We start from the raw sequence: 15987 nt of genomic DNA, 5'->3' as shown, positions 1-15987 counted from the left end.
ATTGTGTATGTATATTTTTGAATGATACATAGTGCATTATTTTCCAGCAACTCATGTTTTGTAGAAAACTAAACACATTGCACAATTCTTGTTACTTGACAGCCTTCAAGTCTATAAAAAGCAAATGGAATAAAGAAGTCTTGCCAAGTCGTGGAAAATAGAAGAAAGGAAAGTCCCCCAAGGTGACTTCTAAATTTAGATTTGACTAAGATTAAGTGACTTTCTCTAATCTTGGATCAATTTTCTGGCTCTATGAACTTGATCCTCAACTTGTAATCCTGATAGAACATCCAAAATTTGTGCTTAACTACTTATGCTTATATGTAATTTGTGAAATCCTATCTTATAGCAAATTTGTTAACATTTTAATATGTAGATTAAACATGTGTGTAACAAATCGGGATTTGAAAGATTATAAATATATTTACAAACCTTCAAAGACTGCAGATGACGCATGGGATGGATGCTTGACAATGACAATATCAATAACCTTGACTCTTGCACACTTGATGAACACAATCCTAATTTTCTTAGGTTAGGAAATCTGGCCTTGGCAAAGAGACTCTCAGTGTAGTGATTTAATGCTATACCAGTAAGGACTTGAAGATTGGGTAAACCCTCTTCATTGTCTGTTCCAGGTAGAGATGTTGGCCCATTCAAGTACAAATGTCTTAATTTTAGTAACTTCCATAACCCCTTGGGCAAGCTTTCAATTATAGAACTTCTCATATCTAGCGTCTCAAGATTCCAAAGGTTGCATAAGGAATTTGGAATAATTACAGGACGCAAACCAGATGAAATGCTCAAGTACCTCAAAAGAAACAGGTTTTGAATCTTTTTGGGGATTGCGCAACAAATGGCCATATTACTAAGCTCTACCACCCGAACCAACTTGTTACTTTTGCATAGCCATTTCAAGTAGTAGCCTTCGTCAAGAAGACTCTCAAGCCCGACAACTCCCTGAAAGCCTATTACAGAACGATTATTTGAAGACTTACGAGGGTTGGAAGAGGAAGAAATGTATGGATGGTTGGCAAAGTGGATGGAAATTCTACGACATTTGCTCATGGGTGAAAGCTTAACATCTGAACAAACCTCAAAAACTTCTCTTCAGCACTTTCTGATATACAAAGGTCTCGTAAAAGATCATGGATACGACATGTTTTGACTCCTCCATCTAGCCTTTTTGTTGCCACTTGAATCAAGCTCCAATCAATGAGTTCCTCCAAGTAGTCTTCAGCAATGTCCTCTATATTTCTATTCCCGATTTGTTGAATAAATCCCTCGGCTATCCATAGTCGGATTAGTTGCCTCACTGGTATCTCAAAGTCTTCTGGGTAAATACGAATTGACATGGCCAATATATTTCGACCATGTTCGATGTGTTTTCTCCTTATTCGCCAAAAGACCCCCCAATACCACAATAGCAAGTGGTAAGCCTTGGCAACTGTCCACAATTTTTCTCCCAAAAGTTTCAAGTTCTAAAGGGCATGTAGCTCCTCGGAACACCTTCTTACAAAAGAGTTCCCAACTTTTATCTTCTTTAAGAAATGGGAGTTCATAAGGAGGAATAAGAACACTATTAACACTAGTTGCATGTAATGCTACTTCTTTTATTCGGCTAGTAATCAATATTCTACTCCCATTTGAGTTATTAGGAAAGGCAGCACTTACCTCATTCCATGCTTCAATTTCCCAAATGTCGTCTAGGACAACTAGGTACCTCTTGTCTTTCAAGCAATCAAACAACAAACTTCTCAATTCATCTTCATCCAAATCTTGCCACCCTTCACCATTCTTTTCATAAATACCTTCCACGAAAGCTTTCATGACTGACAACCATTTTGGCAAATCTTTTGATTTTTTTTTTTTTTTTTATTTGTCTTCCAAGAAAGCAAACAATACCTTTCTACATTCTTCATCATTCATTGCCTTGATTCCGTTCAAGTCTTCAATTAGTGTCCCTTTCAATTTATCTTTGTTCGTGCTATACTTAGCTTCCAGACCGTGAAATAATTCCTCTTTCAATTCAATTTTCAAAATAAACTTCTTCAGTTTTGGCATTGGTGTCATACCCTTCAAAATTTCAATCAACATGTCTCTGATTTTATATTCTTGAGAGACATACACCCACCCATGGAAATCAAAGTGGTTCTTGGCATGATTGTCGTTGTAGATCTTCCTAGCAAGAGTGGTCTTACCTAAGCCACCCATGCCAATGATTGAAACAAAATTAAGATGCAAACTACCTTCAATAAGCTGATTCACCAATGCCTCTGTGTCATGACCAAAGCCCACCACATGATCTTCCTCTACGTATCTCCTGCGCTTGTGTAGTTTCACCTCTGCTTCTGTTTCTCCTCCGGATGATTCAGCTATTTCTATGCCGTACTTGTTCCTATTGTCATGAATTTCCTTGTTGATGATTTTGATGCTCTCTATCTTGTTTGCAACCTCGTGAAACGATATTGCTCGGTTATAAGAATGGACTAACTTCCCCAGCTTGCCTTTTCTTCTGTGCTTTGTCACAGCCATGATGAACGTATCAATAACATCCTCAGCCTCATAAGCTACGTCCCTGATTTGGCTTACTACCTCCTTCACCAACTCATTGTCATGTCGTTTCCCATCAGTATTTTTCAGGAAGGCATTGATCAGAGACAGCTCATTCTGAAGTGACCTCACTTGATCCTCTACTCCCCCTAGCAATTTTGATTCTTGGGAGAGCAACTGAGTCACGTTCTCCAACAGGAAACTCACAACACTATCTGCCATGTCTGCTTAATTATTTTCCCTTCTTTGTGGGTAAAACACTAAAACTTAGTACAAATCAATTAGGGCTCGTTTGGTTTAAGGCTGACTCAATTTTCATAACTCAGTACTCAGTTTTCATAATTCTAACTCAAACCCCACTGTCACTCAAAAAATCCAACACTTTTGTTTGGTCACAAAACTCAGCTCCACCACCACCACCACCAGTAAATCCAGAAACCCACAACCACAACCTCAACCACCAGAGCCCTCAACACAACCACAACCTCCACCAAAAAATCCGAATGAATCAAAAATCCAAACCCACCAACAGCCCTCAACCAAAACCACAACCTCCACCAAAAAATCCAAACGAATGCACAAAAAAAAACCCACAACCACAAGCTCCACCACAGCCTAAGCCTAAAACCACAACCACTACAAAAAACCCAAACCCAAATCCTTAGATCAGAGACCCAAATCACTAAAATATGAAATTAAGGAGAGAGATGAATCGATCTGGCAAAGGGGAGAAGAGAGGGAGAGAGAAAATGCGCACCAAAACTCAAGAAAGAGAAAATGATCTTGCAAAGAGGGAGAGAGAGCACGGGCCAAAGTAAATGAGGATAAGCTTGAACCAATCTGGGCTGCTTGAACCGAGAGACTTAATTGAGAGCCACCTCACGATGGCAGAGGGTTGTTGGGAAAGGAAAGTCTGGAAGGATGAAGGAAAGTGTTTAATGATGACTACCATGTGGACTTTTTTTTTTTTTTTTTTTTTGAGAAATGAAGGGAATGTGAAGGAAAGTGTTTTCAAACACAGCTCTAAAATTCTTTGCTGAAAAGTTTGGCAGTGCAAACAGCAATGTTCTTGTCTTGTTCATGGGCTTGTTGGTCTGTTGTGAGATCTTAGCTCACCTTCTTTAAACCAGGATTGCCAATTCTTTTGTGCAATTACAAGCGGCCCATTCAAAACTTTTTAAGGGTAGTGGGGCCATGGCAAGATTATTTTCTTGGGGCCACATGGGGCCTCTTTATTTTATTTTATTTTTTCCCTAATGCCTATTTGGAAGACTCACAGTACAAGAGATTCGGCTAAAACCTGTCTTAAGCTTAAGTCAAGGACTTCTTTTACATGGGATGGGCTTTTTGCTAACCCATTGGGCTCATGAGCACTTATCATGGCTTTTGAGTGGAATTTGTGGTATGACTTTGTATAAGAACCTTTTTTCATCTCCTTTGTATGCGTGTGTATTTGTTTCTCCAAAAAAAAAAAAATGATGAGACACTTCTTCTTTTTTTAATTGTTTGACTATGAGAAATACATAGCTTTGCTAATTTTTTTTTACATTTTTTTAGAGAGTTTTAACTTATAGCGTCACTTTTAATAATAAATCTTTATCATCAAACCAAGATACCAATCAATTTTTGATATAGGTGGGAATTGAATCTAAAATCTTTTATTTAACCATCAGAGACTTTACCAGTTGAACTAACTAAAATCCACAATTTTATTTTACATTACTTTGCTAAGTATGTTCATTTAACATTATTGGACATGTCCATTTAAGCATGTTGCACTCTTTGAATTTTTTTAATGTTGTTGGATGCTTTATGATCAAACTACCCCGATAAAAGGAAAAGTTCTATCTTTATTCTTTCCCTATATTACCAAGTTCCTTTTCTAAATCATCCTTTAGGCTTTATCTTAGTTTACTTACTAATTAGATTTTTTTTTTTTTTTTTTTTTGTTAAAAGGGAAGCAAAACAGTAATAGTCAAAGGATGACTCATTGGTATAAGTTCTAGACAACTATCCCCTCACAAGTCACACCTAATTCTAACTATTAAAGTATCAAAACACACATATTGTATTAAAAATCAAGAGTTTGGCTTACCTCCAGTATTTTTTTAACTGAAAGTGTTCTTTTATTTTAAATACACAATAGCAAATGGTAATGGCTTTTAATCTTCACTTTTATTTAGTTAATGGATGATGTGATAATTTCTCATTAAAAACAGAATGAGATTCTAGTTAAAAAAGTAATAAAGGTAAGTCAAACCCAATAATTAATAATTAAAAACAAAAACTTTCAACATAAAATGTTTTTATGTATTGGTCTAATTCACACAAGTATGTATAAACTTAAATATACACCCAATGTGTACAAAACATGCCGCCTTATTGGTTACAATTTACAAACTTACAGGTACACGTTTGCATGTATGTGCCTAACTAAGGGGAAAAAATAGAAATTTAATGTATAAGTTTAGATATCATGAAGGATATGAGATTCTTTGGTATAAATGATGTGAAATTCTTAGGCTCGTGTTCTTGGGAAAAAATTTATGTGCCTTATTTATTCATATGTGTGCTGTTAAGAAATGATTATTGTGCCTTACTCTTAGACAATTGAACAAACAGGTAATTATAGAATATTCTTGGAGTGCCATAAATGCATACTGTCCCCTTTTACATAATTATGAGTCTCACTAATTAAATTCATAATATGACCTATAATTCATGTGAGAGAAGATAGTACGTGAGAGAGGATAGTACGTATTTATAATACTTCTGGAGTATTTAATTATTTTCCGAACAAAAGACATGAAAGAAAGTTTCATAACACTACAATAGAAGCATTTATTTTTCACTCAAATTTCAAATCAATTTGTGCCTAAAACTTTTTTTTATTTCATAATTAGATAATTACAACAATGGAGATGTAGGATTTGAATCCCAATTCTCTTTACGAAGGAAAGTGGACAATCTCTCTCTCTCTCTTAAAAAAAAAAAAAAATCATGCAATGTGATGCATGATTTCAAGCCCATTACATCTGGAGTCGTTAGGACTTTGGACTAATAGTTTAAAGAAAGCCCAATAGGTCAATCCCCAGTGGCCTAATGTGGTTTAAGCAGTCCAGCCCACGTGAAAAGTAATTTATGCTAGTACATCAGCAATTCCAAACGCAAAGGTTTTGGGTTTATGGGTTCAGTTGTTACGTTCATCCACACAACTCCAAACTCCATTTATTTTGGGTTCCCGAATAATTTTCAAGTTCATGAGTCGAAAAACATGAACACTTTTTTAGTTGTAACTCCCAAAACAAATACGGTAGCAGTGTTAATATCTGTGTAATTTTCTGGAGGTAGCAGCGGCAAAAATTGAGAGTAGATTTTTTTTTTTTTTTTTTTTTGAGAAGATACTAAATATTTAACACACACGCAGAAAGAGAGAGAATGCCCTAAAGAAATTGATAGTGGTGTATATCTATTGAAAGTAGATGTTGGTGGTGATAAGAGTAGTGATTATATACATCTGCTGCACCCCAAATCGCTCAAACGTGAGACCCTCTGAACATTGTGGTGGTTTTGTAGTAGCCACGCTAGAGTTATGACATGACTTTATTAGTCGCAGAGTCAACAATTTGTCTTTAGAAACCAAATAAAAGATAAAATGATTTTTTTTTTGGGTTGAAATATGTTTTTAATCCTTTTTTTTTTAGTGGTTTTATTTTGGTCCTCACCGGGGCAGCTCAACCCTTAAGTCATTTAGGTAATAGTTTAAGCCCCCTAAATGGAGAAAAACCCTCCATACAAAGGGTCCTCTATTTTTATTTTTACTTTCCCTAAATGTTAATACTTTCCATTCATCATAATTGAGGTTTAGAGGTGTAGATATAGCTTTTTAGCTACAATCTACACCTATTTAATTCCTAGCTTGTTTATTGTTTTCTAACATGTTTTATAACTTTCCTGGTATGTCTATTTGCTTTCTAACAGTTTTGTAACTTTCCTAGCATGTCTACTTGCTTCTCACATGTTTTATTTCTTTAATGTTGTTGGTCTAGCCTTCTTGGGCTAGGATATGCCTTATTTTTTGTTTGTGTTCTTTGCCATGTTTATGTGCTCTTCTCCATGTTTATGTGTTTAGATTTACTTGTTTGGATGCAATGCCTTGTGCTTTTATAACTTTTTTCCATCTTGTTTATGCTTCTTTCTTGTGTTTTGGCTTTTGGGTAGGGTGTAGATCTAGATCTAGTGATCTAGGCCTACATCCATGCACCCAAGTTCAATAAAGGGTTTGAATTTGTTCCTATTTGCATGTTTATGCTTTGTTTGCCCCTTTTTACATGCTTTTGTGTGTTCCTTTTATCAAATTTGTTCATGTGATGCCATGTTTGGGTGTTTTATGCTTAGATCCTTGCTTTTACCTCCAGATCCATGCTTGTTTGCTTAGATCTAGGCATTTGCCATATTTGTTCTCCCTTTGGGTGTTTGCGCTTGTTGGTCTTTGGGGCCTTCTTGTTTGTTTGGTTGTGTCCATTCCCCTTTTATGGCTTCTTTGGAAACAATCTTGTTTGAGAGTACATCCTAGTGATGTTGGTTTGCTTGCCACTTACCCTTCTCTCCTTTGCTTAGCTTTTCATGTTAGGATTTCTCATGTTAACCTTTGTTTGTGCCTTTTTAACATGTTTACCCTTCTCCTTTGTGTGATAACATGGTTTGCTTCCTTTAAGCTCGGTATACTTGCTTTGTGCCATCTTGTTTGGCTTTCTTTGTTTTGTTTGCATCTTTGCACCTTTGTTTATATGTTCATGCATGTGCCTTTGTGTGCTTGTTTGTGTCATCAAGCTTAGTTCCTACCTAAAATCATGTGAGGGTTCGCACCTAGTAAACACTCAATTTTGCACCCATAATTTAATCAAAGAAGATAGCTAGAGTGACCATTCATATACCCGACATTTAGAGTTGCATTACATGCATTAATTAATTCATTGCATATCATAAAAATGATCTTGAGGTTCTAACAGTCGCGACGGTATGTCCAATTTCCAAATCGGACTGTCGAATTGAAAGATATTACATGATCAAGTTTACACGGTCTGCATGCATTTTGTTTGGGTGGAACCGATCACGTATGATTAATTTAAATTAATTCTGATTGGCTAAACAATTAAAATTAATTAAATAATTTTGTGATTAGTTGTTGGTTAGTGTCAAAAATAGACTTGCTTGCATGGGAACAAAGTGGATAATTAGATAACAAAGAAATTATGGATAATCAAGACTTTTTTGGAGTGTTTATCTACAAGATAATTATCACTTTAAAGACCTGAATATCCAGAAAAGGGGATTAATTTTTAGAATACGGATTAAAAATGCGTCTAAGTGCAATTCCCAGCTAAAAAATCCTCAAGAAAGGAGTCTAAATTGGACCAAAATTCAAAAGTGGGTTCAACACCCAAAAGGGCCATTCGACACTCTTAGAGTGCTGATCGGCACTTCCCAAGTGCCGATTGGCACAAACTTAAGGCCCAACCCAAGAACTCCTGGATTAAGATAAGCCTTACCCTTTTCGATTTTTTAGAGATGAGGATGTGTCCCAATTCGTATCTGATCATTCCACTAATTTTTTGAAACATTCCAACCTCTATTAATCCTCCCAACATTCAACACACTTTCTTTAAGTAAATTTTTTGTGGGGCCAATTTTATAATTTCTAATTATAAGGGAGTTTTTAGAAAATAAGGTTGAAACCCTAGCTATATATATATATATATATAAGCTTATTAAATCAATGTATAGGGGGGATATTTTGAGAGAGGAGCTTACCCAAAAGACTGAAGTTGAGAAGAATTGACAACATCCTTGAGGTAAGAGCCTAAGAATCTCTCTCTTATCAAATCTAAACTTATTTGGAATTAGAGTATTTTCTTTTACGTGAATATTTTGATTAATAGTAAAACTATTTAATTATTCAAAAGTTTTAATTATGCAAACGAAGAAAAGTTTAGATTTATATTTCGTTCAATTGGACGCTTCTACCTACTGATTTTTATGCGCTCAAGTTGTAGATTTTAGGCATATAAGAGCATTAGCATCAGGAGATGCTAATGCCATATCTGAGAGCATTTTGGCATAAATGCACCAAATAACCACTGCATCAGGAAATGTCAAAAGAAAGTATTGCAAAAATATTTAGAATTGTGCTACAGTACAATTCTACCTTTAGAATTGTACTGTAGCACAATTCTAAAACTTATAATATTTTTTTATTCCCCATTTTCTGACTTTCTCTTCTCTCTCACTTTGTTTCTCTTCTCATTCGTCTCTCCACAACTCTCTCTCATCACATCTCTCTCTCCACAACGGTGTCTCTTTCTCTCATCACATCTCTCTCTCACGGTAGCCTATTCTGGCGTGGGTCGTGGGTCTGGCGTGGAGGTGATACTGGGAAGTCAGATCGGCGTGGTATGGTGGCGATTTCTAGGTATTTTTGGGTACGTTTTCTGGGTTCATGGGTATATTCTGGCGTGGGTCGTGGGTCTGGCGTGGAGGTGAGACCGAGAAGTCAGATCGGCGTGGTATGGTGGCGATTTCTGGGTATTTTTTGGTACATTTTCTGGGTTAATGGGTATGCGGCAGCGTGGTATGGTGGTTTGCAGCGGCGTGTTCATGGGTTTCCAGTATGGTTTGCAGCGGCGAGATCGATTTGTAGCTGGGTTTGTGTAAATTTTGACTTGATTTTTTTTTGTGGGTCATCTTTTGGATTCGGAATTTGCTATTGGTTTGATTTGATTTTGGGATGAATTTTTTTTGTGGGTTCATGGTGGTGGAGTTTGGGGTTGCCATGGTCATGGCTGTGGTTGTTTATGGGTTGAGGTGCTGATGGGTTGAGGTGCCGTGGTTGTGGTTTTTGATGGGTTGAGGTGCTAATGAGTTTTTGGTGCCGTGGCTGTGGTTGTTGATGGGTTGATCGGTGCTGATGGGTTTTTGGTTCTGTGGTTATGGTTGTTGATGGGTTGATCGGCAGCTTGGGTTTCTGATCGGTGGCTTGAGTTGATCGGTGGCTTGGGTTTTTGGTGCCGTGCCTGTGGTTGTTGATGGCTTGTGTGTTGCTAGAGGTTGAGGGAGAAGTAGAGGAAAAAAAAAAAGACCGTTGGAAAGCCCAAGAAATAGGAGGCTGAAAAAAATGACAGTTGAAAGAAATAATAAAGAAAGTTTAAAAAAAATATATTTTAATAAAAATAGAGTTTTGGGATGTGAAGGTATTGTAAAATTGGATGGTATAATAGAATTGTGGAATTTTAGAATTGGAAAATAGAATAGCATTAGCATTTCACAATGCTAATGCTCTAAGGGTCAACTTTCTGCACAGTTTTGTTGTTTAAGAAACTATGCCCGTACTGATGGAATTGGGGAAAAAAAAAAAACAAAAAAAGTCAAGTAAGCATGGGTTTAGGTTTGAGGTCTGACAAGTTATAAAAAAAAAATGAAATGAAGAAGAAGAAAGCTGCAAAGTGTAGCACACGTCCTTGTCTAGTGTGACATAGTGTACTACTTCTAGGAGCTATAGCCTTATCTTTAAGGCATAAATGCTGGCAGAATATATATATATATATATAATATTAAGATTAGGTGGAATTTTGTTATGAGATAAGCAGACAATTATTAGATATTTTTAATAGGCTTTTTCTAGCCGGTACCATTATAAGTCTTTCTTGAATTATTTAATTATTGAGTAAATTGTGCTTATAAATTGTTAGGTGAAATCTAAGAATTTTAGAAAAAGTTTTAGGGAGAAGTTCTTTGTGGTGAGCTAGATGAGGTAAGTAACCCTATCCTAATTGGTTTTATTTTGTGTAATTTAACTACTGAACATTGTTTATAGTTGTTACAATTTTATTTCTATTGTATTACTGATTTCAAGAATAGGATTATCACAAATATATAAGATTACTAAATATATGATGTATTTTATTTAAATATTTTTAGCTATATTGATTCAAAGTAAAGAATAAAGAATTTTCACAAATACATATGAGCATTGAATATAAGATTTATTTTATTTAGTTGTTTATAGTTACATTGATTTAAAGTAAATAATATAGAAATATCACAAATAGATTTTAATATTGAATATATGATTATATATGTATTTGAATAAGGTATTTTTTTGTCAGAAACTATGATTTCATATATATGATTATGGACAATTTGACTATGAATTGATTCTGATACCCAAACCAATGGAGGTTATTCATTGGTACTCTAATACCCAACCAATGGGGGTTATTTATTGGTATTCTAATACCCAAACCAATGGTGGTTATTCATTGGCACTCTGATGCCCAGTCACGGGGATATAGCGTGATCATAGTCACAAGATAGTTAAGAATATGAATTACGTTTGAACATTTGAATTATTTTGAGTCCTTAAAACTACATATGTGATTTTGGAAATGTTTAAGTATTTGAACTATTTTGAGTCATTAAAACTGCTTATGTATTTTTTTTTTTTGGGAACATATTGAAAGTTATAGCTTTGATATATGGAAAACTGACTACTTTCTAAACCATCTATGATATATTTATCAGATTAAAGTATGTGATTTATTTGCAACTTATTATTTTAAGACTATGAAACTTCTTTAGTTATTTTTTTGAAAACCCATAGGATATTACAACTTTTGAAGGCTTATATTACATCTTATTACTTTACAAATTCATTGCTTGATAGAACTTATTAGGACTTTGGTTACTTATTGAGTTGTCAACTCACTTCCTTTTTCCCCTCCAGTTTCAGACTGTGAAGAATAGCAAGTTTTGGGGGTTTTGATGTTGTGTTGGAAGCAGGAAAGAAGCTTAGTGATTTTGAGATTTGATGGTCTTCTAATAGTTTTATATTTATTGGCCAATTGGCATTATGTACATGAGGTTTGAATTTTGTTCCTTTTAAATTATTGGAGATCTATTCATAAAGAAATTGTTGAGGTATTTTAGATTTATTTGGTTTAATTTTTAACGATAAATTTCAGTTGCTAAGAAGGCCTTGCACACTTGTAGAGTACTTACTTTATAAGCGTGCGGCTGTTGTCACGTGTCTGTCTTTATAGTTGGGTTCGGGGCATGACACTTCTGATTCTTCAAATCCCCCTACGTTAAAGATGTTCTGGAGGCTTTTGCTTTAGGAACTTCTTTTTTGTAAGTAAAGTATTTTAGACCTCAAAGAGGTGAATACACTTCTTTGATTTTTAAAATATTCATTCATTAGAAGAGCACGCTCATGCAAGAGGTATTCTATTTTTCTTTCTTTTCTTTTTCTATTAATTAGCATGTTTTTGTGTTGATGCATGAATATGATTAGCATGTTTTATTATAACTTGTTCTTAATATATGATTGCCATGATTAGATGCTTTAGATGATTGTTTATTTCAATTCTTTCTCTTTGACTTCAAAATCTATAATGATTATCAAAACTTTTTTATGAAAACACTAAACTGATCTGTATTTTCAGATCTAATTTTTTTTTCAAAACTAAACTGATTTGTATTTTCAGATATAATTTTTTTCAAAACACAAAACTGATCTGTATTTTCATTAAATACAGATCTGATTTTTTTCTAAACCCAAAACTGATTAGTATTTTCATTAAATATGGATCTGATTTTTTCTAAATACAAAAACTGATATGTATTTTCATTAAATACAGATCTAATTTTTTCTTGAAAGGTTTTCTTTATTATAAAATTGCAAATTTTGAAATTCAAAATAAGGGATTGAAAGTTAGGATAAAGTTTTTTTAATATGTGATGCATGCATAATAAATTTGTTTCATGAATGTGAATCCTCCTTTAGAAGTCATTTTTATTTGTTCCCAACAACAAATTTGATTTTTCTTGATAAAATCACATTTTTTAACTTCACACACACACAAAAAAAAAAAATCTGATTCTTTTTAACAAAGTCTTATTATTTTAATTCAAAAAAACATATCTGATTTTTTTTTTTTTACAAATCAAATCTTTCTTTTTACCTTTTACAAAAACAGATCTGATTTTTCTTGATAAAATCTTGTTAAGACATATGTGTTTTCACTTGTTAAGAATATATGTCATTTGTTTATGTAAATTGGCTAATCCTTTGACAAAACGCACTCTACTTGTAATTGGGTAATTCTAGGTGTTTTTAATTCTTAAAGAAATAAGGTTTCAAGATCAAGTGTTGAAATCATCAAGTCTACCCAAGAAAAACAAGCTGAAGTGCAAATTCATTAAATCTTAACACCTGCTCGATAGCTCCTCGACACCTTGCTATCTGTCAAGATCTATAAAATCAGATTTTTTGATCTAATTTCTTAAGATCCGTGAATATGTCTTTGGACCTTCTTTTCTCCTAACCCTAGGCATATAAAAAGATTATTTTAAGAGCCGTCAAATTGTACACAAGTTGCACAAGCATTGAGCAAACTCTGTTCAAGCAATTTGTGACAAAAGACGAAGTTCTTGACCTAATTCATCTCTTCTGAAGAAGTTGCTATGTATTTCCACCAAAGGATTTTGTGACCAAGCATCTTCTTGATCTTTATCGTGTAGGATGAACTGGAGAATTTTGCAGCCAACCTCTCCTTCTAAGTTGGTGTTGAAGTCACGTACTAAGATCCGCTCATTGGTTAGTCACGTACTTGGGAGCCGTGCATCAAAAGGTGGAAACTGTCACTACAGAACAAGTCCAATTGGGTATTAGGGTAAGAGTTTAACTGTAGGTTGGTAAGGTACTTAAGATTCTTTTACTTGTAACCACTTGTTGTGATAATAGTAGAGTTTCGGGAGTGGTGACTAGAAAATCACCTGATGGGGTTTTTGCCGTAAGGTTTTTCCCCATTCGTAAACAAATCACCGTGTCATTTAATTTCCGCTGCATATTTAGTTATTTTGTGATTTGTTTGTGCTACCACGCGTTTGCATGTTAAATTGATTAATTAATAACTTGGTTAATTAATTAATTGGTTAAATCATAAGGGGTCATTCAGTTTGTGGCCTATCAAGTGGCATCAGAGCAAGCACACTTTGATTAGGGTTTAATCTTTGCTGTGTTTGATCCATTAACCCCTATTTGTCATGGATAGAGGACAGTCGTTAATTATACCTCATTTATTTCATGGGACTAATTATGCATACTGGAAAGTACGCATAAGAGCTTTCTTACAGTCTTTAGATGAGAAGGTGTGGCAAGCTGTAGAGATTGGCTGGACCAAGCCAAAGGAAGCGCCGGCCGATTAGGATGAAGCCAAGATCAAGGCGGCAAACTTCAACAGTAGAGCGTTGAATGCCCTATTTAGCGCAATCACCAATGAGGAGTTCAAGAAGATATCATCTACTGAAAATGCAAAGGAAGCATGGATCATCCTCCAGACAACCTATAAGGGTACAAAGGCTATCAAGGATTCAAAATTTCAAAGACTCACTACAAGTTTTGAAGAAATAAAGATGGAGGAGGATAAGTCGTTTGATGAGTTCTATGCCAAGTTCAAGGACATAATGAACTTAGCCTTCAATCTTGGGAAAACTATCCCTGAACCCAAGATTGTGAGAAAGGTGCTCAGATCTCTACCCGAGAGATTCCAAGCCAAGATTACAGCAATAGAAGAATCAAAGGATATTGACAAGATTCCTTTGACTGAGCTGGTTGGAAACCTGCAAACCAATGAGCTAGGGCTAACCAGAATTGGCAAGACGGGTAAAGGCAAGAGCATGGCCTTGAAGGCGAAGAGCAATGATACAGATGAGTTTTCTGATGATAAAGATTCCAAGATGAAGTCCTATATTACAAGGCAGTTTAAGAAGTTTATGAAGAATGCCAATGGAAGGAGCTTCGACAAGGACCGCAAACAATCTAGTTCTTTTCAGTCTAAGGGGCAAGACAAAGGGAAAAAGGATACTAAGGACGGCAGTCAGTACACTGTTCCTGCAGGACCAAAATATTTTGGATGTCATGGATTCGGTCACATGAAGCATGAATGCCCTATATATCTCAAAAGCATTGGGAAGAGCAAGGCACTTGCTGCAACCTTAAGTGACACTAAACCTGAAAATAATTCTGACAATAAGGATGACAGAATCTTAAATTCCTTAACTACCACGGTCAATCCTACTGAAGGTATTGTTGAAGAAGTGGATGAAGAAGAAGAACTGGTGGAGTCCAAATTTGAGAAGATAGATGATCAAGATGATATCCATACAGCCTATGAGAAACTTTGCAAGCTCTTTGAGAAGCATGAGAAACTGTATAGGCTGGCCACCAAGAAGCTCAGTGATGTGCAACTTGATCGTGAAGAATTGTCCACAAAGTTTGATGAGGCGAATCAAACTATTGGTGCACTGAGATTTGAGAACAATGTCTTGGCTGAGAAGACCAAGAAGCTTGAAGCGGAACTGTTTCAACTTAGAGCTCAATTGGAAAGGACTTCAAGTGCAAAGCTTGAAGAGATGCTCAGCAATCAGAAATCTGCTTCGAATCAAACAGGTTTAGGGTATGGTCTTTCTTCCTCTAATACTGCTTCTACTAGTGCTAGTTTTTTGTTTCTGCTACTAATAATACTAAAATTGAAAACACTGATGTTAAAACTGAATTAACTAGTGAGAACCTAGATAAGGGTAAATCTATTTTAGGAACACCCCCTAAATAGGATAAGAAAGATAGTAAAAACCCTAGGGCTAAGAAGACGAACTCTCAAAAGCCCAAACAAAAGAAGCAGCATCTCTGTCATCATTGTGGAGCTGTCGGTCATACTCGACCAAATTGCTATAAGTGGCTAGCCACTTAATAGAGCAACGACATGATAGCATCTGGAAGCCAAAATTAGCTTCAATCCTCTCTTTCTCCTCTTGGTGATGTTCTCAAAGCCCTCATGTTCCTTTCGAACTTGAACGGATTCAATTCTTCCCCTTCACCATCGGTTCAAGGATTCAATCAAAGGAAAAGTTTTTCCAAGGTGTGGAAGAAAAAGGACTCTTAAGTGATTTTATCACTTTCTTCTATCTTCTTGTTTTTGTTTGTTGCATCACTTGTGTGTTTTGCATTTTTTTTTAGATAGTCTAGTTTTATACTTTGCTTTGATAACATGTTTTTGTTTATTTATTTTCAATTTTGTTTATTTCGTTTTTGATATAAAAAAAAAAATTTGAAAAATTGAAAAATACAAAAACAGTGTGTGTTTTGTGTACTTTGGTACTTGTGTATCTTGGATGACCATTGAAACAAAGTTTCTAAATGTTGTATCTTTTGTAGCTTAGATGAGCATCTCTATGCACAACTAAGCAAGTGAGTTTTGTGGCTCTTGTTTGTGATGAGTAAGATTCAGTTATCTCTTAAACTTAACACTCGTATCACTCTTTTTGACGGGTAGGACTAGAAAATCCTAAAAGAAATGCATAAATAACCATCTCACC

The 15987-nt window shown here is 35.1% G+C and overlaps 1 protein-coding gene across 1 annotated transcript; it reads right to left on the bottom strand.

Annotated features, from left to right (window-relative positions):
* Positions 1–236: 236 nt before the first annotated feature.
* LOC136064947 (putative late blight resistance protein homolog R1B-19) lies at positions 237–1830 on the bottom strand. The gene is made up of 4 exons (XM_065767433.1): positions 1518–1830; positions 1096–1447; positions 433–1051; positions 237–278 (listed from the first exon to the last, which is right to left on the bottom strand). The coding sequence occupies exons 1-4, from the start codon at positions 1828–1830 to the stop codon at positions 237–239; spliced, it is 1326 nt and encodes a 441-aa protein (XP_065623505.1).
* Positions 1831–15987: the final 14157 nt, after the last annotated feature.

This window comes from Quercus suber, unplaced genomic scaffold (genome assembly GCF_002906115.3).
Source record: "Quercus suber isolate HL8 unplaced genomic scaffold, Cork oak 2.0 scaffold_25, whole genome shotgun sequence".
NCBI classification, from domain to species: Eukaryota; Viridiplantae; Streptophyta; class Magnoliopsida; order Fagales; family Fagaceae; genus Quercus; species Quercus suber.
This window is presented reverse-complemented; position numbering and strand designations above follow the sequence as displayed.